Source organism: Ambystoma mexicanum, chromosome 10 (assembly GCF_040938575.1).
Source record: "Ambystoma mexicanum isolate Mex_15411 chromosome 10, UKY_AmexF1_1, whole genome shotgun sequence".
In the NCBI taxonomy this organism is placed as follows: Eukaryota; Metazoa; Chordata; class Amphibia; order Caudata; family Ambystomatidae; genus Ambystoma; species Ambystoma mexicanum.
Window position 1 is genome coordinate 1,596,855,934 of NC_090932.1, and position 25,581 is coordinate 1,596,881,514.

The 25,581-nt window shown below is 49.9% G+C and overlaps 1 protein-coding gene across 2 annotated transcripts in view; it reads left to right on the top strand.

The window, feature by feature from the left end:
* PI4KA (phosphatidylinositol 4-kinase alpha) overlaps positions 1-25,581 on the top strand; it is a 2,470,135-nt gene that overhangs the window by 1,828,048 nt on the left and 616,506 nt on the right. For both annotated transcript variants that reach the window (XM_069619956.1, XM_069619957.1), the window contains 2 exons: positions 3,961-4,154; positions 4,622-4,712. In XM_069619956.1, coding sequence (XP_069476057.1) covers positions 3,961-4,154; positions 4,622-4,712 — 285 coding nt within the window. The remainder of the gene's footprint in view (positions 1-3,960; positions 4,155-4,621; positions 4,713-25,581) is intronic.

The window sequence follows — 25,581 nt, forward strand, 5'->3', positions numbered from 1 at the left end:
TGCTTTGTCTTTGAAAGCAAAGCTTTGCCCAGAGTTGGATTGGATTCTCCCGCAGATTCCTTATCAGATAGATAATCCCTTCCTGCATCAGCTGCTCGTAAAGCTTTTTGACCCGGGGCGTAGTGTACCTCGATTAGGCCGTTGATCCATCTTAACTGCAGCGGTAGTCTACTCCGGACATGACGTCGGCCGCCATATGTATATACTACGTCACTAAGCACCCATACCTCAGTTCCTTTCTTCCACGCTGTAATGAAGTGAAGGATTTGACCATTGGGAACTCTGGAGTAGCCCGGCATCACAGCAAGCAGAGGACAATAGGGTGATGTCACCAGGGAGGGAGTGAGTTGATTGACGGTGATTCGGAACCAATCGGTGGAGGGGAAAAGAAATAAGGGTCTTTTCTCTAATTCTGGCGTTGTGTGGTTTGTTTTTGAACAGGGACCGAATGGAGAGGAAGAGGAACCGTCTTATGAATGGGCGTACTAAGAGCCATAAGTAAATCCTGTTAAAAAGAGTTGATCCGGCACCTGTTGTGCCCATTTCGATGAGGAGGAGGCCCGTTAGCCGAAATCCACAAATTGAGAAGACGGGTCGTGTCCTGTTGTAAAGAGAGGGAGCGAGAGGGCAGCTCGCCGCGGCCCCCTCAGTTGTGTGGGAGGAGTTTGGGGAAGAAATCCAGATGACGAGCGGCTGGCCGGGGAGTCCCCGAGAAGGTGCAACGCTACGCATAAGCCAACAGCTGATGCGCAGCTGATCCAGGGAGTGCCAGACCGAGGAGCCGGAGAGGCAGCCCACGGCGTTGTTGCAGCAGCTGATCGAGGGGAGAAGTGTAATCCGAAAGAGAGTTACCCGAGTGGCCGAAGAACTGGTACGAACAAAAGTGCAGTGGAATGACGGTGAGCCATTCAGCGTATGGGGAGAGACCCTATTAGAAATTCCTGAGGCTATCGGGGTACGAACACAGTGACCCAACGTATAAACTGGGGAACAACTGGGGAATTGGGCATTCCCTGAAATCCTGTAAGGAAAAAACCCTCACAGAGAAAATACTGGGGAACGAACAAAGAACCCATATGAGGGCCGAGACTGTGGGGATCGTAGAGATAAGTAGAGCTAAGAAAACCCTTCACTAGGAAAACTCGCCACCGACCACGAAATTCTACGCAGAGTCATTACTCTGAAGAGACTTCTTTTTTTCCCCCTTTCTTTATTGCCCTTCATGTTGAAAGTTGACTGAATAAAAGAAATCTGTTGAATTAACCAAACAGCCTCAAGAGTGTTTATCCCGCCCGCTAAGTTGTGACACACGCGCTTATGCTGCTTGAGGAGTGACTCTTTTGAGAGACTTCTCACTGCGTTGTTTTCTCAATTTGTTGATTCGACAATTCAAAAATGTCCACTCCCAAGCAGGCTTTGAGGGGTGCACTGACTGCAACTCTAAAATACCTATTACCGACCCGCATGGTGTCTGCGTTTGGTGCCTCGGCATAGATCACATCACCAAAGACTGCAGGTCGTGTCAGCAGATGAACCCGAAATCGTTACAGGAACCGGCGGCAAAACTGAAGTTCGGGCACCCCCCATCCTAGTCTCCAGTTCGATCGACTACTCAGTCTGTGGACAGGAGACAGGGGGCCCCATGCCGGAGAAAGAGGACAGGCGCCTCAAGAAGGCTAAAAAGAGGTTGCACCCCAGGAGCCATTTGTCATCCTCTTCTCACAAGAAGAAGGGTTGTCATCGACGCAGGCATGACTTGGACACATTTGAGGAGCGAGGAAGGTCCCAATCTAGCTCTGGGACATTCAGGGCCAAATGGGAAGAGTTTAGTTAGCAAATGTTCCAAATGATGAAACAGGCTACTGTGGGTACGGGGAAACCCTTGAAGCAGAAAGCCAAGGATATCTCAGTTGCGCCTGGTGCTACCAGCACCAATGAGGTTGAGTTTGGCGCCTTCTGGCCCAACACCAACCGTCGCCCATTTCGTTGAAGCTGCAATCAGCGGCAAAAAGTATAAACCTGCAAGGAGTGACCCTGCATATTTGTCTACTCATGCTACACCTGAGGGTTTAGTTGTTCAGGCAGCCACAGTGAACACTAGACCGCCCACATCAACCTCCAATTTACCCACCGATAAAGAGTCGAAGTTTTAAAAGTATTTTCTTCTAGTAGCGTGCTCTTAAGGCAGTTAATGCTTCATGCGCCTTTGCCAAGTACATACACAGCCTTTGGGGGTTGATTAAAGAAGCGTCAGAACACATCCCGGAATGAGAAATGCAGGAAGGGTTTCTACGCTTAGTGGAGGGCGGCAAGGGGGTTAGCCTGTGAAAGCCTGCATTCGGGCCTGGACACTGCAGATTATCTGGGAAGTTGTCTACAATCGTTCTCAGACAGGCTTACCTGAACAATTCTGGGTTTTACCCCAATGTTCAAGCCAAGTTGCTAGACATTTCCTTTGAGGGCGAGCATTTGTTTGGCCCGAAGGCCGATGAGTCCCTGGAGAAGTTCATGGACAACCGATGAAGTAATCACCTCAATAGGTGATGCTGATACAAATATAGTTATGAGCTCGACACGTTTCGGGCCAGGCCCTTCCTCAGGAGCAACCTCCTATTGCAAATTATATTTCTTCACTAAATATACGGTATCTAAAGAAGTGTAAAATGAAACATTTGTCAATATTTGTAATATCTTCCACATTTCTTATATGTACATATTTACATATTTCCTGAGGCACATACTCGTAATCCTCGAACACAGATCTAGTCACCTGATTGACATCAAGGTCATAATGAATTGGGGACGGAGCATGGTCCAAGTGTGTGTTCTGGTTTGTTGATCTCACGGGACTCAAATCACAAGGGTCCAATATACCTCTCTTCTGTCCCCTCTTTTACAGTTCTATCACTGGAACCAGAGACATATCCTTTTTGAGAACCAGATGATACACAGACCTGCTCTATAAGGTACTTCAAATTCCCTTCATGGAGAATTAAGTAAATGATTGGATTGTACCTTGAGTTACCCTATAGTGATGCTTTTAATATTTGTGACAGGTATATATTGGACCCTTGTGATTGAGTCTCATGAAATGTATGGACAAGAACGCACACTTGGACCATGCTCTGTCCCCAATTCATTGTTACCTTGATGTCAATCATGTGACTGGAGTTGTAATCCCCGAACAAGAGTATGTGCCTCAGGAAATATGTGAATATATTAAATGTGGAAGATATAAAAAACATTGACACATTTTTCATTTTACACGTATTCTTTAGATACCGTATATTTAGTGAAGAAATATAGTTTGCAAGAGGAAGTTGCTCCTGAGGAAGGGCCTTGCCCAAAAACGCATTGAGCTCATAATATTATTTATTCTCTCTTGTGTTGATTAAATAATGTCTTTAACACTGAAGGAAGAGTATTCTTTATGATTGAATGTCAATGATAAGTACCCATTGAAGAACAAATATAAATGACATATTGTGCATTAAGCATTACTATATTTACTAGTTGACGGATTCCATTAAAGAAGGTGTGCAGGGGACGGGAGTGTCCATCACTTTAGGACACTATTCATTTGTACAGCTTCTAGTGCCAGAGCCATAGATTTCTCCCACACACCCACACAACAATTCAACTCTTGTAATTTACTTTCATTTTCACTTTTAAACAGAAGACAGAAACTGGTGTGCAGGCCACAACCAACCTTGGATCACAGAAACCATCTGTAGATTTGCTGGGACACCCATGTAAGCGATCACAAAGGAAATATTTCATAGCAAGGTACCATAGATCTGGCTCACCATCCCTTGACTGATATTCAGCACCTAGCTCTCAATAATTAGGATACCTAAGCTTGCGTCCTTGTCACAGCAATGCAGTCACTGGGCTTGTTTGGTCCTCTTTTTACTTGAACTCAAATGTATTTTTGATCTTCTTTGTTATCTTCAATTTTAGGCCACAGAGATCGAACGACTGACTACTTGGTACAATCCGCTATCCACACCCGAGTTGGAGTTGGATCAGACCGGGGAGAACAGTGTGGCTAACTGGAGATCAAAGTACATGAGCTTAAATGAGAAGCAGTGGAAGGACAACGTGAATCTGTCCTGGAGTATCTCCCCACACTTGGCTGTGCAGCTGCCAGCTAGGTAAGACTTTTAGGAATGTTGTCCTGTCCTTGAACCCAAGGCCATGCATGATAGAAGTGCGAAACACGGAGTCTTTTCAATGCTGTATAGCCTAGGGGTGTGGCACTCACTTGAACATGATGAGTAAGAACTCTTACTCTTATTGTTGGTAATCAGATGTCATTAATGTGGTGTTTTTGTGGTCTAGAAAATGGGAGAGTTGTGCCACTCCAATGTCCAGCCCTAACGTCATCATTAGTGTCACCACCGCTGCACCACCATTCCTTATGCCGAGAACTAGTCCTCCGCCAGCACATGCATCTCACACAACCATGCTGTAATAGAGACTCAGGCACAACTCAACTGTAATCTGCCTTTATGTAGATCAGCTGGGATTCAGACCTAGCCACTGCAGTGCACCTGTATCCCAGATGCATGTCTCTCAAATGACCGAGTCATGTCATAGAATGATCTCCGCTTGTTCTCAGGTTTAAGAACACCGAAGCAATAGCGGCTGAAGTGACTCGTTTGGTGCGCCTCGATCCTGGAGCTGTGAGTGACGTACCTGAGGCAATAAAGGTGATTTTATATCTTTATCTCTAAACAAACCTTGTTCTAGGTCACCTTCGTGATGATGCAGCCATGGGGCGGGAGGGGGAACAGTTCTGTTGTTTGCCTGTCGCACTTTTTTAAAGGCTTTTTGTTTTTTTTAAATATATTTTTTTGTCTAAACTGGAAGAACCGTCTTTTATGAGTTCTAAGGGAAGCCAGTTTTAGTTTTATCTTGGAATTTAATTTTGTACTTATTGTTTTTTGTTTACTCTGCCTCCTTTTGTTTTATTTTGTAGGATTGTTATTTATACGATTGTATTAATTAGAATTTTAATAAACAACATAATGCGTTGTTTTATAATGTTAAAAGGTAAAAAAAAAATTAAACATTAAACAAAAAACAAAATGAAAACCTTGGGTACTGCCTGTGTGCTGCTTGATCAGTGACTGCCCTGCAACCTGCTTTGTTTTGTGATTTTTGAATGCTTGTTAAATGTCTTGATTATGAAGGTTTTAAAAATGCTAAGCACTTCTGCTTTAAGCTTGCTCTGTTGATGTACCTGTGCAGCAAGGTTAAAGCTCCAGTGGTTGCATTAGAGCACTTTTAGAAGGTTCAGTGCATAATTAGTTTAGCTTTTTCTTGCTCATTTGTTTTTTCTCCCCCTGGGGAGGTGCAGAGTCCCCCTCACAGGCAAAGGAACAAATTTTCTGGGCAATTAGCTCACATCTCTTTTAACTCTTGACAGTTGGTGTGTGGCAGGGGAACTGCAACGCGATCCGGGTGCTCTGGTGCATTGTTTGCTGATGATTGTTGGTGTTAACCATCTGTGAGCCCTCAGTGAATACTTATGTACGAGACTGGTGTATAAGGATCAGATCTGAGATCTGAACAGCCTAGCTTTAACCTTTACATTTCCTCTGTGCGGGGTGTGCCCTGCAGTTGGCAGGGGAACATAGCCACAGCTGTTGGTATTAGTGATGTTTTCTTGCCTCTCGTGTCTGTGACAGCAGCTAGAAGGCCACTGAGAGACCTCTGAATTGTTAACCCTAGTAGAGGTTCCTGGGCATTACTGTTGGCTGCCCTGGAGGGTCATTTGGGATGGGGTCAAATATGTTGTTTGGTTATTTGCCCACCTAAGGACTGCCCATGCCCATGCCCATGCTAAACCCTTTGTCCATTCCCACCCAGTTCATGCCCCTCCCCGACCAAAAACCTCCTCATGAGAACTCTTTGCGCTTGCTTTAATCAAGCCTTCGCATCAAACTTTGCACTCGAAGTGCCTGCCAGAATGTTTTCAAAGCAGTCTTCTGAGAGTGAATAACTTAATTGGTGCTGCAAACCTACTAGTGGTGTAATACAAATTTCTTAACCAGGTGTACTTTCAGCCACTCCATTTATAAGCACCACGTGTGTTCTTCACGGAAGTCCTGTTAAAAACAAGCATTGGTGGGAGACCACCAAGGGGGTGCAGGTGAAATGGCCGCCTGAGCACTGTGCTCCGCAGGAACCTTAGAAGATCGGCGTGGATCGATAGTGTTACCCAACCCGCAAGCTTTTTCATCCTCATGGTATTGTCGTACAAGTGATCAGGGCTCAACTGAAGTGGCCCTGGGAGGATTTGGCTGGGGTCTGGAGGCTCTTTTTGGCTGGCGAGAAGAGGGCCCTTCACCCCCGCTCACTCTGCACCGGCTGCACGGAGCTGGGCTGGAGGCCTTCCTGATTTCAGCAAGCGCGCGCCCGTGCAGAGTGTGGAGGCGGGAGTCCTGAAGTTGCATTCGCCTGTGCCCCTCGGCTAACATCCCGCCCTGGATGGCGTGGTTTGCCGTTCCGAAGTTGAAAAGCGAGGAAACTGAGTCAGGGAAGCATCGGCCGAGGCTGCGGACATGGGCTGCCATTCCTTTGGAGGAGTCCTCCCCTGCCTTCCAATGAGAGCCGGGCGGTGAGGTGGTCCCGGGGAGTGAGGCAAGGCTAAGAGGAGGCGACCGGGGGCGGCCCAGAGCCAGGGGCGCTCTCGTGGAGCGGACTAAGGTGTGCCTGCTGGGCTGGGCTGAGCAGAGGGGGCGCTGCTGTCGGGCCCCCTGGGAGGTGAAGCAGAGTCAGGCTTGCGGCGAGAGGCGGCCTGCAGAGGGGAGCAGACGTAGGGCTCCTGCAGCTAAGTGATGTGCAGCGGGCTGCTGGAGCCTCTTGGAGGTCCGGGCACTCGGGGTGCGAGAGGAGACTGCAGGACTTTTCCCGCCTCATTTTCAGCTTTCCCAGAGCAGCCTGGACCAAGGGCTCCTTGCCTACACTTAGAGGGGCATCTGGTGCGAGCGGTGTAGCTGCCCTCTCGCGCTGAGGACGGCCCAGTGTGACAGAATATTTCTGCACGGGCCCCCCCCCCTGGTGTGTGCAGCTGTGCCTGGTGATACCTAGAGTGTAGTGCTCTGGGTGTGGCTGGGTTGGCTTTTGAAGGCATTCCCGCTTTCTCTGCTCTCCACCTGTATGCCTTTGATGGAACTGAAATAGGCTTGACCATTGCAGCCCCACCCATTCACTGCGGGACGTAACGAGCTTGCTGATTGTGCTGCAACGCGCTGTCTGTGAGGTGGACTGGCAAGAGTCGTTCTCCCTGCAATTGTTTTCGCTCCATGTAGAAAGAGACCCTCACCACAGCAATTTGACGGCTGCAGGAATTCCGGAGGTCACCGACAAACATGCAGGCGTGCCAGTCCCTGGACGTTACCCTGGTTCCCGGAGAAGACCAGGAAACCTCGACCAAGGCCGAATACGCCTACTCCTTGAGAAGATACGAGCGTTCAGGACAAGTATGACAACCACTGTCAGCCCTGCAGGAAAAGGTTAACAGAATTGAGGATATGGTTGAAGCTCTTGAGAACAACCAACAATCTGTGCACCTGATGGCAATGAGAACTGAAGGCAGGTTGCAGGATCTGGAGCAGAGGAATCGGGATCTAGAAGCGAAGATGGGTGACTTGGAGAACAGGGAGAGGAGAGCCAATATCAGGATCCAGGGCCTAAAGGAAACACCCAATGAGTACCCCACCTCTCTGGAACGAAGAGTGATGACCTTAATAACCAGTCTGTTGCCTGCCCCAATCATTCCAGAGCTACAATTCGAGCGAGTTCACAGGGCTGGGGGGCCCCCGAGCGGTTCTCGTTTGGTTCTGGCAAAGTGTCATCACTTTAAGCACAAAGCAGAGATAGTCCGGATTGCTCGAGAACGTGAAATCATTGACTTTGAGGACTCAAGGGTGCGCATATACCAGGATCCCTCCACTGAAACGTTGGCAAAAAAAGGATGTGTAGGCCGCTGACATCCTGGCTGAGTGTCATGACGCGCGCTCCATGGAAGCTATGGAGCCGGTGGAAGGGCTGATTCCGTACCTCCACCAGCGGTCTAGTCTCCCACGCACTGCTGTGCCGTCATGATGCACATAAATGGGCGTCTCACGCGGTACTCATTGCGTTGCAACCTTGCTTTTCCGGCCTGGTTCGTACGCTTGGTCTCCTCTCAGACACCCCCCCCGCACAGTGTATTCCTGCTTGCTTCCTCTTGTCAGCCCTCAGTGATATCCCTCTCTACTCTCATCCCGCTATCCCTCTGAGTGCTACCTCCTCTCCTCTGTTTCTCCCGCTCCGTTGAATTTCCCTTCCCGGTGGGGCTTACCTTTTCATTTGTATGCTCCATTCCCTCCGTTGTCTCCTGCAGACCTCTTCCTCACTTCCTCGGATACGGAATCATTCCAACAGCGCTCAGGATACGCACACTACCCCGATTCCTGCAGTGTCTTCTGGGAACTGTAGTCCTCGTATCAACTCCAACGGAACGCCTTCAGCCTCGACATCAGTAGTGCTATACATCCAAGCACACCAGGGTTTTTCAGCCACGCTTTTCCCTGGTTTTGGGGGCGGACTCCCGGAGGGCCCCTTCTGCCTTGCTGTCTACCAGTAGGCAGGGTGGCTTCCGGTGGAGCTCGTCCCACTCTCAACAGGAAAGGACGAGACCTCTGGAGGGAAAGAAGAGCCATTGACACAGACGGTTCCTCAGAAGCACTCAGCACAGGTGAGGAGGAGGGAACCAAGGTGGGTACTAGTCAAGCTACCAATACTCCATCGCATGACACTGAGAGAGCATGGTACTCGCTATAGTGGCGTCACCGTTTCCCACTTACTTTCACCTACGGTGACATTGAATATCGAGCGGTCTCGATAGAGGAGGCTGCAAATGTGTTGTGCGGCTTGCAGTCTGGCGGAGTGGCGATGGAGGGAAGGGATGACACGCCTTCCTCATCAGAGCCCAGCAAGCGACCAGTGGGCCAACAGGCGGTGAGGGGTCGCGGAAAGAACAGAAGGAAGTATGCAAAACTGAAGACACCCTGAATAGGTAGTCTTTAGATGTCTGGCTGGGACGGCATCTTACGATGGAGGAAGCTGTCATGGAGGATTGAGTGGAGCCATGGCGGTGGGGGGCTGCACCAGCAGGGGTGATCAAGCTCTCTGTCCAGTTTGAGACTCTTGTGGCCTGGCTCCTTCGGATTTGCTGGCCCCGGCGGGGGTTGGGCTAACGTGCTGGGCTGGGCATGATTAATCACCATGATCACGCTAATATACCGATCATGTATAGTGGTGTTTTTATGTTGAGAAAAGTTTCTGGGGGCTTTCCTGTTGAGTGGCCCTATGTTTATCCTTAGGGCGTCTCTTCAGTCGAGAGAAGTCCATCCTTCTCCTTTTTTTTTCTTGTCTGCCTGTCTTCTTTTCTTACTGTCTTGCTATCCTTGAGTTGTTTTGGGGGAGTGATGGGGGTCTGGATGGGTCAGCAAGGGGTCGTAGTCGATCTCGAAGTTATTTCGCTGGGGGTCTGCATCATTTTGATTGCCACAGGTGCGACATAGGAGCGCTGATGTATGGGAATACCTGGCCAGCCTTCCGGGGGGGGGCGAGGGGTGGTGCAGTGTGCTCACATCGCTGCAGCTGTCATGTACCACTGAGTTAGAGTGGGCTCAGCCCCTCACATAGTGCGCCTTTCCGAGGCTTTATGGGGGATGACATTATACGTATAGGTACTCTTAATGTTAAGGGGCTCAATTCTCCCCAGAAAAGGGCAATGCTGGCCAGAACGTTTCAGTTAGCTATGCTCGATGTTCTCTTTGTTCAGGAGACAAAGTTCAAACATTCTGCGGAATTTGCCGTGAAGAGTAAGCCCTTGTGGGCTTCAGGTCAAGACAAAAACGGTGGGTGAGCATGTTGTATCGCACCTCCTTGGAGCTAGAGATAATGCACACATATAGGGATCCAGGTGGTAGGTTTTTGCTGGTTCAGGGCTCCCTCAGGTCAAAGGCGGTCACTTTATGTACATCATATGCTCCCAATTCGCTATAAATTTCGTATCGCAGTGACCTCTTTGGCACCTGGACAGAGAGAGAACAGGGTCCCTGATTTGTGGGGGTGATTTTAACTTTGGTGTTAATCCAGAGCTTGCCTGGAAGTCGGATAGAGTTGGGGGCTCATTAACCCGCGATCAGGGGATGATTTCGCGACCTTATTGCCAGGTTTGGCTTGGTAGACGCTTGGCGCACTCTGCACCCCAACGACAACTCCTTCACGTTTTACTCCCCTCCCCACCAAACTTATTCCCGTATTGACTATGTCTTCTTAGAGGGAAACCTTGAATATCTTCTTAGAGACTCCGCAATAGAGGTTATTGGCTGGTCTGACTATGATATGGTCACGGTAGCCTTGGACCTGGGCCCAGGGCGGCAGCAAGAAAAGAGGTGGACGTGCAATGACGCGCTACTCAAGGATGGTCCCTTTAAAGACACCCTGGATAAGTAAGTAAGGGACTTTTTTGAGAGAAATTGAATGGAGGGGATGTCCTTGAACACCATTTAGGTGGCAGCTAAGGCAACAATGAGGGGTTTGCTCATGACCAAGGGGGGTGGCGGTGAAGCAGGAGAAATTGCTTAGAGAATCTCAAATCAGACCAAGGAGTCGGTAGCAAAGAGGCCAGGGAATGACCCACCAGAGCTCAGGGAAGCTATCAGGCAGGAACTATTGTCCGTGTGGCAGGAGAAAGCACTCACCCATTTACGATACGTAAATATATAGCAAAGATATTTCGAAAAGGGAGATAAAGCCCATACACTTTTGGCGGGTAGACTCCGCAAGCAGAGAGCAGATAGTGGTCCCCAAGTTGATTTTCCCATCTAGAACCATGGTGATAGACTCCCCGGCCATTACCACCTGCTTTGCAGAACATTATCACCGGCTATACACTTCAGAGACTGCGCCCCAGTCTGACGGTGCATGGTGCCTCCCCCGTCCCCTCGATCCCCGCTCAGCGCTCAGTTTCCCCAGATCCCGGATGCAGACCGGGAAAGGCTGAATGCTCCTATCACAATGGAGGAGGTGGATTGGGCTATCTCGCATCTGAGGGCGGGTTCAGCACCGAGGGCAGACGGGTTCACCCCAGGGTATTTCAAGAGAATGAAGGGTGCGCTTTCCCCATTTTTCGCCCGTTTATATAGTAGCATCATGGCCACTGGGGTGGCCCCGGCCTCCTTTATGGAAGCCAGAATATTTGTGATCCATAAAGAGGGCAGGGACAAGCGGCTCTGTGAGTCGTATAGGCCAATCTCCTTGCTCAACGTGGACGTTAAGGTTTATGCAAGCATTCTAGCAAGCAGGCTTAATCTGTTTCTCCCTCCGCTCATTCATAGCGACCAGGTGGGGTATGTCAGGGAGAGACTGGAGGCGGACAACATTTGGAAGACACTGGACTTGTTGGCATTCTCTGGCCCTTCGGACGTCAACCCCATATTGATTTCGGTCGATGCCAAAAAGACATTCAACCGTGTTGAATGGCGGTACTTGGAGCGGGTGTTGCAACAGGCTGGCCTGGGCGCGGATTGGGTTAGGGGTGCACTAGCCCTTTATAGGGAAACCCGTGCCAGGGGTGTAGTTAACGGGGTGGCGTCGTCCCAATTTGTTCTGACGTGTGGCACCCGGCAGGGTTTACCCCCTTTCGCCCCTGGTGTTTATTTTAAAGATGGAACCTTTGGCCCAAAGCATCAGGAATGACTGCAGAATAAAAGGGCTCATTTGGGGCTCAAAAGAATACAAGTTGGCGCTATTTGCAGAAGACATCTTGGTGTATGTCGCACACCCTGAGGAGTCTGTTCCTGCTCTGCTAGAACGAACTGAGTTATATGGTGCCCGTTCCGGTTTCCGTATTAACCGAGATAAAACTGTTGCCCTCCCCCTGGGTGAGATCTCTCGCGGTTCGGATGGAGACCCGGCGCAGTGGGGCCTCAAAACTGCTCAGAGTAGTATCCGCTACTTGGGGGGTCATGATTACCAAGCGGCTGGACGACCTGTATGGTGCTAATTATACCATACTCTGGGCGGCCATACAGGCAGACACAGGGCGGTGGGGTAACTAAACCTGTTGTGGGCTGGTAGGTTCACCTCCATAAAAATAAATGTGCTTCCGCGCCTCCTGTTTTTATTTCAGTCGCTCCCTGTTTTGCTTCCTGACTCTTTCCTAGCGACAGTTAAAAGTTCACTCCTGGCCTTCCTATGGGACAGGAAACAACCCTGAATTTATCAATGATTGTGTGAATTGATCTGCAACTAGTTCAGAGCTATCTTCAATACTTCCAGTATCATGTTGTTGCTGCGGTGCGGTCGTACTGTAGCAATGGTCCAATAAAACTTTGCTGGATTCTCCGGAAACATTAATTTCATGTTCTGGCCATTGGACATGAGCATCCCGAGTCTCAACACGCCGCGTCTGAATTAATAGTTCCTCCATAGCCTCCATAGTGTAAATGGTCTGGCAAGCAACATCTCTCATTCGCTTCACTGTCTGTGTATGTATAGTTCGTAGGCCCACGGGTAACTAGAGGACAGATTGGAAAAGGGATGTTCAGTTTAAACACAAGATAAAGTATAGTACAATTTACTGGAAAAAAACATAAAATAGTCCCCAGCACAAAAACATTTGTAAAGTTATGAACGATTTGTAACTAACCTTATTTTGGTTTCTTTTCTTTACAACTTTTTTGACTCGACCTTCAACATCTGCATGCTGTTGCTCTGATACGTATCCGCATGTCTCCCCTTCCTCCTGCGCTGCAACGACTATATTTTCTGTATCCGCATAGACAGCACGGAATGAAGCTCCATTGACTTCCTGAAACATAGTATTTCCATTACTGTGTATCAAAATATTGTTAGCGTAAAACGCACGTGCGGACGAACACACATGTACATCTCAATAGCCAAACATGATTTAAACATTGTGTGGAACAATCAAATGACAAGTATTCGAGCTCTGATGATCTAGTTCGATGGAGATGTCAGTATACATACCTCGGGCTCTACATGGACTGCTACGAATGATTGTATTGAAGAGGAGGCATCAGCAACTCCCTGAAACACAGTACTTGCGTTAGTATGGTTTTCAATATCATAAACATAACACACACTTGGGGTCGACGGCACAGGTACATATAAAGAGATAACCACAAATGTTGCATTATCTAAAAGAATCAAGGAATATTTAAACATGATCAGATTTAATCTACTTATTTCTCAGATTTCTTTACATCTGAATCATCTAAATGTGATCTTGTGATTGTAGTGGAAGCTCCATCATCTCCCTTAAACACATTACTTGCGTTAATAGGGAAGAAAGTATAGCAAATAGAATCACGTTATATGATCACGCTCGATGGAGCTGTCAGTATCCATACCTCATGCTGCTGAAGAATATCTAGGGCTGTTGTCAATGTGGTGCGCACTTCCGAAAGCTGTTGCACCGATTCGTATCCGCATGGTCCCGCTTCCACCGGAATTACTTGAATGTCAGGCTCTGCATCAAGTGCGTGGGTTGACGATTCAACAACAGCCTGAAACATAGTATTTGCATTAGTAAGGATTACAATATTGAAAACACAACACACGCTTGGGGTTGACCGCACAGGTACATATCAACGGCTAACCACAAATGAAACATGGTGTAGAACAATCAAACGACAAGTGTTCCAGTCCTGATGATCACGGTCAGTTGAGCTGTCAGTATCCATACCTCGGGCTGCTAAAGAACATCTAGGGCTGTTGTCAATGTGGTGGACGCTTCAGCATCTCCCTGAAAGACAGTACTTGCATTAGTATGGATAACACTAATTATAACTGAAAACAAACAACAGGGGACGACAACTAAGGTGTATATCAATTGGAAAGCACTAACCAAATAATTGGTAAAATAATCACACGATACATACAAACTATTACTTAACATGCATAAAACAAGTCTGTAGCGGAATAGCCAAGTATGATTACCTGATACGCGCTAGAAGTGGTTGATAACTGCGAGCTCGTGACGGAAGTAGAATGTTCTTGCTTCAGATTCAAGGGATAGTCAAGAAGTTGTAAAGGTAAATTATTGTTTGATAATGAAATGCCAATATTTAAAATTGCCATGTTGTAACGCTCACCTGATTCCCGCAGAGGCGCCGGTCTTGACTGGGTGAATGCCGTATCTTAAAAGGTGATGTGTAACACACGGTTGGCTCTTTGGGCTGGACCTCTGTGCACTGTATGTCTGACTCGAAGAGTAAGATGTCTTAGGTAAGTGAACGCCGAGCTCTCCATCTGCCTCGGGGCAGGGTGCCGTAACCAGTTTCTTCACTGGATAAGGGTGCAGGCCTCTTGACCTCAGAGGTCTGCTGTCCGTCGTTAACTGCACGAATTGTAAGTTCTGGGCACTTCAAATGTCTTAAAAGTCTTTTGTAATGATATCTCTTGTTTTGCAGGGTTCCGGCGATGGCGGGCTGATGAGAGTTGAGGATCGAACCCGCGTGAGGAATAGAAGCGCCTGGAAGCACGTAAGAAAGCGCTTGTAGCCTGCTTCACGAGGTGCACAAACTGTCCCTTTTATCTTGCAGGTACAAGTTCGGAGCTTTAGAGAAGCTGAAGGGTGCTGGAATACCCACTGGATTCGGCGTGGGAAGAAGTAATGGCACGTGAGTAATAAAGTTGCCCAATGTCTTTAAACGCACCTTCTTTTGTCTTTCAGATGCGGGATGCAGCGCCGAAGGCCTCCGGAGCGTGCGAAGAGCTGGTAAGCTTTTGTCTTTCAGATGCCGGAATGCAGTGCGAAGACCTCCGGAGCATGCGAAGAGTAGGTAAGCCTTTGTCTTTCAGATGCCGGAATGCAGCGCAAGGCGTTGGTGACAGCCGATGGACCAGGTAAGAGATGCGCTGCCACTGAAGACCGTAGTGCTAACCTGTTCTTTCTTTGTCTTTACAGGTGCTGCTGAAGACTGGATTCCAGGATGGTAAGCCTTTGTTCCCTTAGGCCCAGGATCAGAAGCAGAAGACACGATGAGCGTTCTGCTGCAGAGAATGCAGAATAACACAAAGCAAGATTCATCCATCGGGTGTGGTTTAAATAGCCTCCTGTAGTGCTTAGGTGTCTCCTTCCACAGCCACGCCTAGGTAAGAAAAGAGTTCCTGCTTTCCAGAAGAGTTCCAGTGTTCTGAACCTAGGGAGTGGCTCCTGCCCCACCCAACAGGAAAAGTAGTCCCAAACAGAAGAGGATCAGGGGTTCAACTGGCAGGTAAGTAAGCAGCATGGTCTGCTGCAGGTAAGTCCACCCAAGCATTATGAGCCCGGCGCTTCCAGCGCTGGGACTGGGCATCTTTATGAGCCTGGTGCCACTGGCGCCAGGACAGGGTCCAAAAGGTCCCAATTGGGACTGGCTGGCATTCGGAACCGGGGTTATGGGTCTGCTTCCAAGGGAGTCGGGCAAGTCCTGATCTTTTGGAAGCAGAGATCATGACACATGTAAGGAGACAGAATACTTGAGTAATGCGCAATATAGTACAGTTCCCTGTGCCCATATACATATTTCGTTTGTGGGTTATGAAATCTAAAAATAATATATATGGATAAATGTCATTATTCAAAAAGCTATACACTCATATCAATGTCGAAAGTATTACAAATTGGAAACAACACCTAAAATATCGATGAATCCATTCGGCTACCTACACACTACTGCAAGGCCTAAAGCTAAAAATGGACACTTGATTCACCAGTGGCGGATTGTGGATGAATAGAGTGGGAATAGCGTTTGCAAGCAATTTTCGTGTCGATCGCCATTTGTTCTTCTTTGTTACCCAAGATGTGGTATGCATGTTCGAGGGAAAGTGCCGGCTGCAGATGCGGTATCGATCACCCCTCTTGTCCTCAAATTCTTGTTGGATTCTACTTTCCAGCTCATCCAGTGGATATCCGCAATGTCTGACCCATTCTCTTATTCGATCAACAGTTTTCGGGAATACATGCATTGTAGTGCCTTCAGATTTAGCATGGGTCTTCGAAGGGCAACCGCTAATCGAACAGGCAGGCATTGTTGAAAATTCTGAAAAGTAAATATCAAGATTATTATAAAACCTTGATGAATAAAAATGTCATTAAAAAGTAAATGAACCATACCATGCTCAATGCAAGGTTTGTTTTGGTCGCCGGAACTATACCAGTTCATCATGTGCGGCTTAGTATTTGCATAAATTACAGAAATTTCAGTTTTGTCTTGCACGAAAAGGAACCATGCTTACATTATAGACTGGACCCCCGAAGGATGCAATTCGATGACAATTGACACACATGAAAATAAATAGATGTATTGATAGCATAGCAATTGAAACTCAAGTCAATAGCAATGAGACCAATGACCATAGCTCTATTGGGTACTGTAATAGCAAATAGATTGAAATGTAAAAATGACAGAAATATGCCTAGGATACATGGCCTTACCTTGACCAACAAACAGTTGGATTCAGCAGGCCGAGCAGTATGTTGCAGGAGAACAGATAGATGGCCACAGTTAGCACACTGACGAGTTTGCTCGAAGCGGTCACAGATAGCACGGCGACGAGCAGATTAGCATAGATCTCAGTGCTTCTCAGGTAGAAGGTTCAGGAGTTGACTTGCAAAGCACAAAGATGTTCTCATGAGACATATCAAGTGGTTTATAAAGTATTAGACACAGGAGTGTGTTTGTGAATGAATGACGTGTGTATGTCGTGGTATTGCAGGGTGGCGGCCTGCCTCAGGGGAGGCCTGCCTGGAGACACAGGGTCTGAGGAGGCCATGTGAGCGATGGCCCCTGGGCGTGGGATACCTTTTGAAGTGTACATGCTGTTTGGCACCTTGGCCGTTTGCGCCTGTCACAGCCCCCCATGCCAGCGTTCATCCCCGGGTGCGAACCACCTTTGATAGAGGGGGGTGGGGATGGATGGGTCTGGGGCGTGCAGATAAGGCACAGGAAGACTGCTGAATGGAGGCACACTTATGTGGATTGCAGGGTGGCGGCCTGCCTCAGGGGAGGCCTGCCTGGAGACACAGGGTCTGAGGAGGCCATGTGAGCGATGGCCCCTGGGCGTGGGATACCTTTTGAAGTGTACATGCTGTTTGGCACTGTTAGGGAGAATTCTCTGTTTAGGCTGAATTTCCTAACCTAGTGAGTCCCCCAGCAACTTTGCTGGATTTTTGGGGTTTATTTTTTTCTCCTGCCAAGAGTGAGACTCTTTTACCCTCACTCTTGGACATGATTTGAGTGTGTTTCTTTGAATCTAGAAGTGTTTAATGGGCTATGGGGTCTTTTACTCCATAGGGCTTCATGTGTTTTTGTGATGTGTGTTACACAGCACCCTCAGTGCAGTGACACAGGGGTGTCATAGTGACCCCCCACTATAGACTCCATACCCTGGGACTGACTGCTGTCTCCCAGGGCATGTAAAGTCACCATTGACTTTACTAGTCTTAAATTCTGAACAGAACCAGTACAAACCATCATATTGTGGACGTACTGGCTGGGGCAATTCGATTGCCCTAGGGTCTGTTAGTCGAGGGGGCACATCTAGGTCCCCCCTGATCGAGTTTTGGCTGGTGGCAGTGGATACTACTTTTTATATTCAACCGCGAATATTTTCCTATGGGATTTGCCATTGTTTTAGGCTACTATCTTTATTTAATTATTTACGGTAGCCTCGAACATACCGCCGGTTTATTTAATTAATATTAATTCTCCGGTTGGTTTTTTTTGCCAAAACTTGATTCTAAAATGGCGTTTGTGTTCTCTTCTCTTACTCCAACCCAAGTCGAGCCCTTTGTTCCACTTTTTGGCGGGCTTCTCCACAGAAGCCCTCCAAAGTGGTCCCACTCTGTCTGGGGTACTTAGGAGGGGTGGAGGGGAATTAAGGTACATCTGGACTGAGTTGCCTAGGCAACTCAAGTCGCACTCCATCCTGATTGGCCGGCCGGCTCACGACTTAGCATGTTTGAGTGACAGCTAGGCAGAGTGAATGGGGGTTTGCTGCATAAAAGCAGGGCTTTGGGGACTGGAACTTCAGAAGTCGCCACAGGACCTAAGAATCCGACGAGGGAGAAGCTGAGCCAACCTGCCACGACACCACCACCGGTGGAGCCCTGCTGAACCGTCTCACCACTTTTCCCAACGACAGAGGAGATCTCCCGCCGGAGAGTCTTCTTCCTTTGACTGGTGGGGATAACCAGTTTCACCGTCTTTTCGCCTTCCCGACGTACCTCGTGGCCGCCTTGCCTGTGCCAAGCACCCCGGCAACCGGGATACCACGTTTTACCACGACCGCGAAACAAAGGTACCAACTCCGCGGCTGGTTTCTGCCCTGGTAGTGCAACGACCTTCATCTTTCCTCCAAGTCGGGATCTTCTCTTCCCCTGGACGACGACGCAACTTGCACCCTCTACCAGGAACAACTGCCACCGCTGGAGGATGCTACCGTTGGCTTCCCTTGCTACCGACTGCACGGGGTAGATTTAGCCCCCGGCTTTCGAACCTGGGTTAGCCTGGGACACCCTGGCTAAACTTTCCTAAGCCTCTCTAAACTCCTTTTGAACCCTCTGCAATACTTTCTAAGCCTAGTGTAACTGTGTGATCTTGGGCGCATTTGTGCTCTGCTCTCTCTAAGAGTGGGCCCAGCCTTTGGACTTTGGACTGGCTCACCAGTGACATTTTCTCTTCTGCCTTGCTAACAGTGTTCCTGAATCTTAGAGTGGTGTACCTTTCCATATTCTGTCTTTTTCCTCCCTTTCTCACAAACTTATTGGAGTGCCATCTAGTTAAGCGCTCACCTCTGTATGAAAATAAGTGGTGTTTTACAGTGACTTATCTGATAAGGAAAAAGGGGTGTATATATTATAACAGTAACTGTGTTTAGAATATTTTACAATAAGAGTGCTGGAGTGTTTTCAACAGTGTGTTTTTAAATAAATAATTATATACTTTGATACCAAAGCTCTGGTCAGTGTTTGCTTGTATTGTTGTATCTGAGTGCCTATTGTGTATACTTTGCATACTGCCTGATTCTTCTTGAGGGAAGTCTGACTGCTCAGCCACAGCTACCAGGTAAATCTGGGTGGTACAGACTGCTACCAAGTCGGTTTACTGCCAACACCTGTAGTCTTAAATCTTTTGCAGTGATCCCTAAGGGAACTGCACAGGTTTCTGCCTAACAGGCACCTTGGCCGTTTGCGCCTGTCACAGCCCCCCATGCCAGCGCTCATCCCCGGGTGCGACTCGCCTTTGATAGAGGGGGGTGGGATGGATGGGCCTTGGGCGTGCCTATTTGGCCTAGTGATCCCTGTGTGTTCTTTATCCAGAAAGTGCTAGGGGAGAAAACCATTCCCTGGTCTGGGAATGCCAGGGGAAGAATGCATTCCCTGGTCTTTACTTCCGTAGCTTACGTCTCTTTGGGCCCTAAGCAATCTTTGTCCTAGTTGCTATCTGCAGCCCTTTCTGAGCTTGTCACAGGTGCTGGCATCCAATGTGTGTAACGGCCCTCACAGCTTTGTTATACATAAACGGTTTATGTCGAGTGGCTTTTGGTTTATTTCTTCCCACTTTTAAGAGGTATGGGACGTGGGAGTGGGAGTTTTTCTGTTTAACTCCTATTCCTGTACAATCAAGGGGTGCTTGCCGCCTCTCAGGAACACGGGAGCGACACCCTTTTGTTAAATATCCGCAGGCTGGCGAAGTGATTTCGTGCCTGTCTTTAGAAATAATATCTTTTGTTTTACAATTAGAGTTGTGCTTGGCGGCTCACCTTAGTGTCCTCTAGCTGTGCTCCGCATCAGAGAACGACGGGCTCCCGCGCCCTACGAAGGAGGGCCCCTCGGCGGGGGCCCCCCCTTAGTGACGACTGCCTCACAAGGCACGGTGGCGCGAGGGGTCGGGGGGTGGGTGCGAGGGGGGGGGTGTGCGCCAGGCATCACTCCACCCGGGCGAGGGAGTGGAGGGGTGGGTGACGTCATCACCCGCGCGCCCATTTTGGGCTTAAATACACCCGGTCGGAAGACGCAGGGTCTCTCTCTGCCGGCTTCCCTCCTACGTTGCCCTCCCTCTTTACAATGTTGTACTGATGTGTGATGTTTTCTCTTGCAGACAAGCCCAGCGGATGTTACCTGGTGTTCCCATTAGAAAGTACTGGCGGATACCACAAGGGGAACTGCACAGCCATCAGCTTATTAAGAACGGCGCCCCGGAGTATTAGACTCAGGGGAGGCCCACGTTAATGGGGAGGGTTAGGGGGCTTGGAAGACCTTTCCAACTCCAAAAGTGGGTGGGGGAAATGGGAAGTGCATCGTTGGAAACTGAAAATTGGAAAGTAACAATGAAGTCAGCAAGGGGGGGTGAATTGAAAGTTTGCACTGTAAACGGGGCTCCGGCAAGTACGTTGGGAACTGAGGGGAAGGGGGGCCCCTGGGAGATGATAGGTGGGGCTCAAGAGAAGGGGGCCCTTTGGGATTGGCAGCTTAAGGAGATCAAAAAGAAACCAGGGGGGGGGCCTTGGAGTGCGGGGGCTAGGGGCATGGAGGAGCAGGGGGGTTAGTTGGGGTGGACCCCCCCCTTTTGCGAAAGGCAGGGGAAGAGGAAGGGGATAAGAAGGACGTTGGGGCTCTGGGGGATAGGTAGGCGCTGGATGGAGGGGGCTCTCTAGATCAGGAGGGCGCAATGGGGGCCGGAGGGGATGGGACAACGAAGGCGGCAGGGAGAGACAGGGCTGATCGGGGTCTTGGCTGAAAGGGGGAGAGGGGCTCCCTGGCAGGATGGGCTGGAGGAAGACCTGTTTGGGGAGAGAAAGAACTATGATTAATAAGCCAACCCGGGGAAATGGGAAGAGGGAATCCAGGGAAAAGGGAGCAAGAAGGGGAAAAGGAGACCGGAACGCATCCTTTAGAAGGAGCCTAAGCGGAAATGAAGAATGGAAAGAAGGTAAAGCGCGGAATAAAATTGCACTTAAATAGCGTTGGGGAAATAAAATGGAAAAAAAAAAATGGCCAAAGGGTAGAGAGGGACTGCTGAAGAAGGGACTGGGTGCCCGCGTCGGGTCCCCCAAGGACCGAGGGGGCGGGGGGGGAAAGTTGCTTGCTCTCAGAGTAGAAAATCCTGAGCGTGAACGGAACACCTGTAAGCTAACTCCTGACTTTATGTGTAATAAAGTTTGCTGTGGCATTTTTTCTCCCACTCATCCTACTGGTCTCTGCCTATCCTTTGGGTGGATGGGGGTTGGGTTACTTTGGGAGGAGGGTAGTTGGGAACGAGTGAGAGTCGGAATGTGGAATTAGAGCTGGGGGGCAGGGGGGGTTAGTGGGAGCAGCATGGGCGGCCACCGTGCCCCCTCTGAGGGTGTCGGCGCTAAGTACTTTGCTGGGTGCTCTCACTACTCACTTGCCCCGGTCCACCCACTGCAAACCGAATTAGCTGTTCGCCAGCTCCGTGGCATCTTGCCTTTCATGCGTCGACTCAGATTCACTCCATGTGAAGTGGTGCCCCGCCACACTAGTGATCACGGGCTTCAGCAGCTCTGTATGATGAAAGCCACGCGACTCGGCGAAGCCGACCTCTGGAGCGCCCCACAAGTTTCCACGTCCCGATTCTCTGACTCAGTGAACACACCAGTTGTCGAAGCTCTCCTGCGGTCTGTGTCTCTTCTGACTCTGCCATGCACTGCTGATTACCGGCTCCCTCTGGGCTTTGACGGCGTGTAGGCAAACCCAGTCTTTGTTTAGTCGGCTAACGTGCTCAACACTCTCCACCTTATTTTTATCTGCTTACGGCAGTCTCTATAAATGCTTTCCCGGCCTGAAAGCAGTTGTAGCGTTCATTACATTCTTGCTTCCGACTGCCTTTCTGCTGCCGGCTTCCATTACTTCCTGTCATTCCCCCAACCACTTCTAATTCTTCTGTCTCAACGACCACTGCTTCTACCTCTACTACTACCACACCATCTACTTCGACAACCACTTGTGTTTTGTCCTTCTCTCGTTTATCGCAAGACCTGCTAACGAGCAGAGAAGGAAGACTAACCCGTTTACAGTTCTGGGCCTCCATCCATGGCCTCCTCGTTGCAGTACTCAGGACACATGTAGTTGTAGTTACTGTTTTTGCAATTGCCCACTGGTGTGGCATTTGAATGCCCAAGAAAAACAAAGACTTTGTGCCACGTCTTAATTTAAGTACGGGAATAGTGCTTGTTGTCCCAACAAAAGGGGCGACACCTTAAGATTCACCACATGTGATACACCTTTGGGAAATGGAAGTGAGTTCCTGGTGACTTTTCAGACGTTTTGTGCAACTGCAGTGGATAAGAATTTTTATTTTATTTTTTACCCTCAATATTTTAATAGAAATTGGATTTCTGGCAGTGATTTGACTTTGTTTTATGTCTTCAACAGACTGCGTGGCTTGCCATAATTACATTTCGAGGGGATTGGGTCCTCCGACGTATTCCATATCTATGACATGTAATCACCACAGCTGTGCTGCTTCGGAAACTTTTTCGGCGTCTGCGTCCTGCGTCGATGAGGTCGATGCGCCGTCGTCGAGGACCTCCTCCGACGTCCGACGTCATCCGATGTGATAAGTAGGACGCACGACGCCCATAGCCTCAGTTCCGTTTTTTCCGCGAACGTGTTGCTTCGTGTTTCTCGGTTTAAACGCCTCGACTCTTGGAGTTCTGTTCTTCTCGGTTCTTCGAACCTGTTCGTTTGTGAAAATCCTTCTGAAGATGTCTACATCGTCTTCGACCCCGCGTCCGGGTTTCAAGAAGTGCGGGGATTGTGGGTCCAAGATGTCGGTGACGGACTCGCACGACGCCTGCCTCTGGTGCCTCGGGGAGGCCCACGACACGGATGACTGTATCGACTGCCAGTCGCTCACGTCCAAAGCCTTACACAAACGTAAGAAGAAGTTGTCGGTAGGTCGGGTGTCCAAGCCCCGGAAGTCGAAGTCTGCTGGGCTTTCGACGGATGATTCGAGGGGTGACTCTCCGTGTCATCGTCGGAAGTCTCGTGGGTCTCCTTCTAGGAGTCGGTCTCGCCACTCCTCAGCCTCTTCGAGGCATTCTCGGAAGCGCCGACACCGGTCGTCTTCCAGGTCCTCTTCGGAGGGCTCTGCCCGGCACGTCGCTTACCCCTCCAGCCGTGCGACGCCGGAGGAATGGGCTTCCTTCGGGAAGAAGATGCTGGCGATTCTTGAGTCGCAGGGTACTCAGCCGTCCGCGCCCCCGAGTGGGGTCGGTCGTGTGAGGTCGAGAGACACCGCTCGCAAGAGTGGTCGGCACGAGTCACGGGAGAGGTCCCGTTCGTACAAGGGGACTCGTTCTCGACGTACCCGTTCCAGGTCCCGGTCCTCGACGCGTTCGAGACCGTGTGCACCTGTGAGGTCTTCGAAGAAGGCATCGACGTCTGTGGCGTCGAGGGCGTCGACAGGCTTTCTCGAGGCTCTGGCTCCGAGGAAGTCGTCGATGCCGTCGACGCTCAGGTCATCGAGGGACACGCTCGGGGCTCCGGCCTCGAGGGCTGTGTCGACGCCGCCGATTCTGGAGGCGCTGCATCTGACGTCGTCGCCGATCCTCTCGGCGCCGATACCGGTTCTCTCGACGCTGGCGCCGATTCGCTCGACGCCATCGACGCCTTTCGTGTCGGAGGTACCCCAGGGCACGGGTGGACCCCCTAGGAAGGCTCTGGTTAAGAGCAAGCACTCTCGAGTGCCTTCTTTTCGCCACCTGGACTATATTTCAGAGGCGGATGAGGATTCTGATGGCCTGGTTCCTAGTCAGGTTCCGGATGAAATTGTCTCGGGCCATAGTCAGTTTGACGAGTTGAGACAGTCACTGCATGATGCCAGTGGACTGGACACCTCTCCGGAGGTGGAGTTTTGTAGGCCTGAGCCTGGCTCTCATGCTGATTCCTCGTACCGGCGCCTTATGGCTAGGGTTTCTGAGTACTTGGGATGGTCTGCTCCCCCAGGGGAGTTTGTGCAGGATGATCTGACAGACATCCTTGATGTTGGTCCCCCAACTGACCCGGTTCTGCCGTTCCATATGGCTTTACAGAGAAGGGTGGCGGCGGCTTGGACTGCTCCGGAGAGTCTCCCGGCGGTGGGCAGATCCTTGTCGCGAAAATACCGTCCAGCCAGTGGCGACCCCTGCTACTTGACCAGGCACCCCACTCCGGAGAGTTTGGTGGTGCAGGCGGCCACGGCCCCGGCGAAGCAGGCGTCGTACCCTACCATCCATCCTGATAGGGACGACAAACGTTTTGATGGCTGGGCGAAGAAAGTGTTTTCTTCTGGTGGTATGGCGCTTCAGGCGGCCAACTCCATTTGTGCCTTGTCGCGTTTCACGCACACTTTGTGGAACTGTGTTGCGTTAGCGGCTGAACATATTCCCGAAGGGGACGAACGGGATGGTTTCCTTGCTATGGTCCAGGATGGTAAGGATGCCATGTGTGAGTCCGTTCAGTCGGGTTTGGACTTAGCTGAATGCGTCAGTAGGTCCATGGCGGCGAGCACCGTGATACGCAGGTTTGCGTGGTTGCGGAAGTCGGGGTTTGCTCCTGATGTGCAGTCCCGGCTCCTCAACATGCCCTTTGGCGGTGAACACCTTTTTGGCAGCAAGGCTGACGAGAGCATTGAGAGGTTGCAGACCTCAAAAGCTGCAGCGAAGTCGTTGGGCGCTGTAGTTCGCCAACCTCTGCCTTTTCGTCCTAGGGGACAGCAGTGGAGGGGTGGTTCCTTTCGCTATTACTCATCCTTCAGTAAAGTGAGAGGAGCTGGCAGTCAAAGAGGCCAACGCAGGGGTACCAGAGGTGGACGACATGGTACCCGTGGTGCCAAGGCCGCTCGGGCAGTTGCCTCTTTGCCTTCAGGTAACGCCGCAGCCGCTCCCACTCAGTCGTGAGGCCATGTCCCATGGTTCGCCGGTTGGGGGAAGGCTGGCGCAGCATCTTGTAGAGTGGCAAGCCATTACTTCAGATGTGTGGGTTCTGGAGATCATAACCCACGGCTACTGTCTTCCCTTTCGGCACAGGCCTCGCGACAATCCACCGGGGAACCTCTCTTTGCAGAGTCCGGATCCGCTCCTTGCGCAGGAAATTCAAGCCCTGCTGGAGAAAGGCGCCATAGAACTGGTGCCTGTAGCGGAGAGGAACAAGGGATGGTATTCCCCTTATTTTTTGATTTCGAAGAAAGACGGGGGATTGAGACCCATCATGGACTTGCGCGGTTTGAACAAACTCCTCAGGAAGGACAAGTTCAAGATGGTTACTCTCTCTCAAGTCCTCCAGGCCCTTCAGCTTCAGGACTGGTTGGTGTCACTCGACCTCAAGGATGCTCACTTCCATGTGCCGATCCATCCCAAGCACAAGAAGTACCTGAGGTTCGCGGTTGGCGACTCGCACTTTCAGTTTCGGGTCCTGCCGTTCGGATTGACCTCCGCCCCAAGGGTTTTCACCAAGCTCATGGTGGTGGTGGCAGCGCATCTCAGGCAAGGGGGGGATTCACG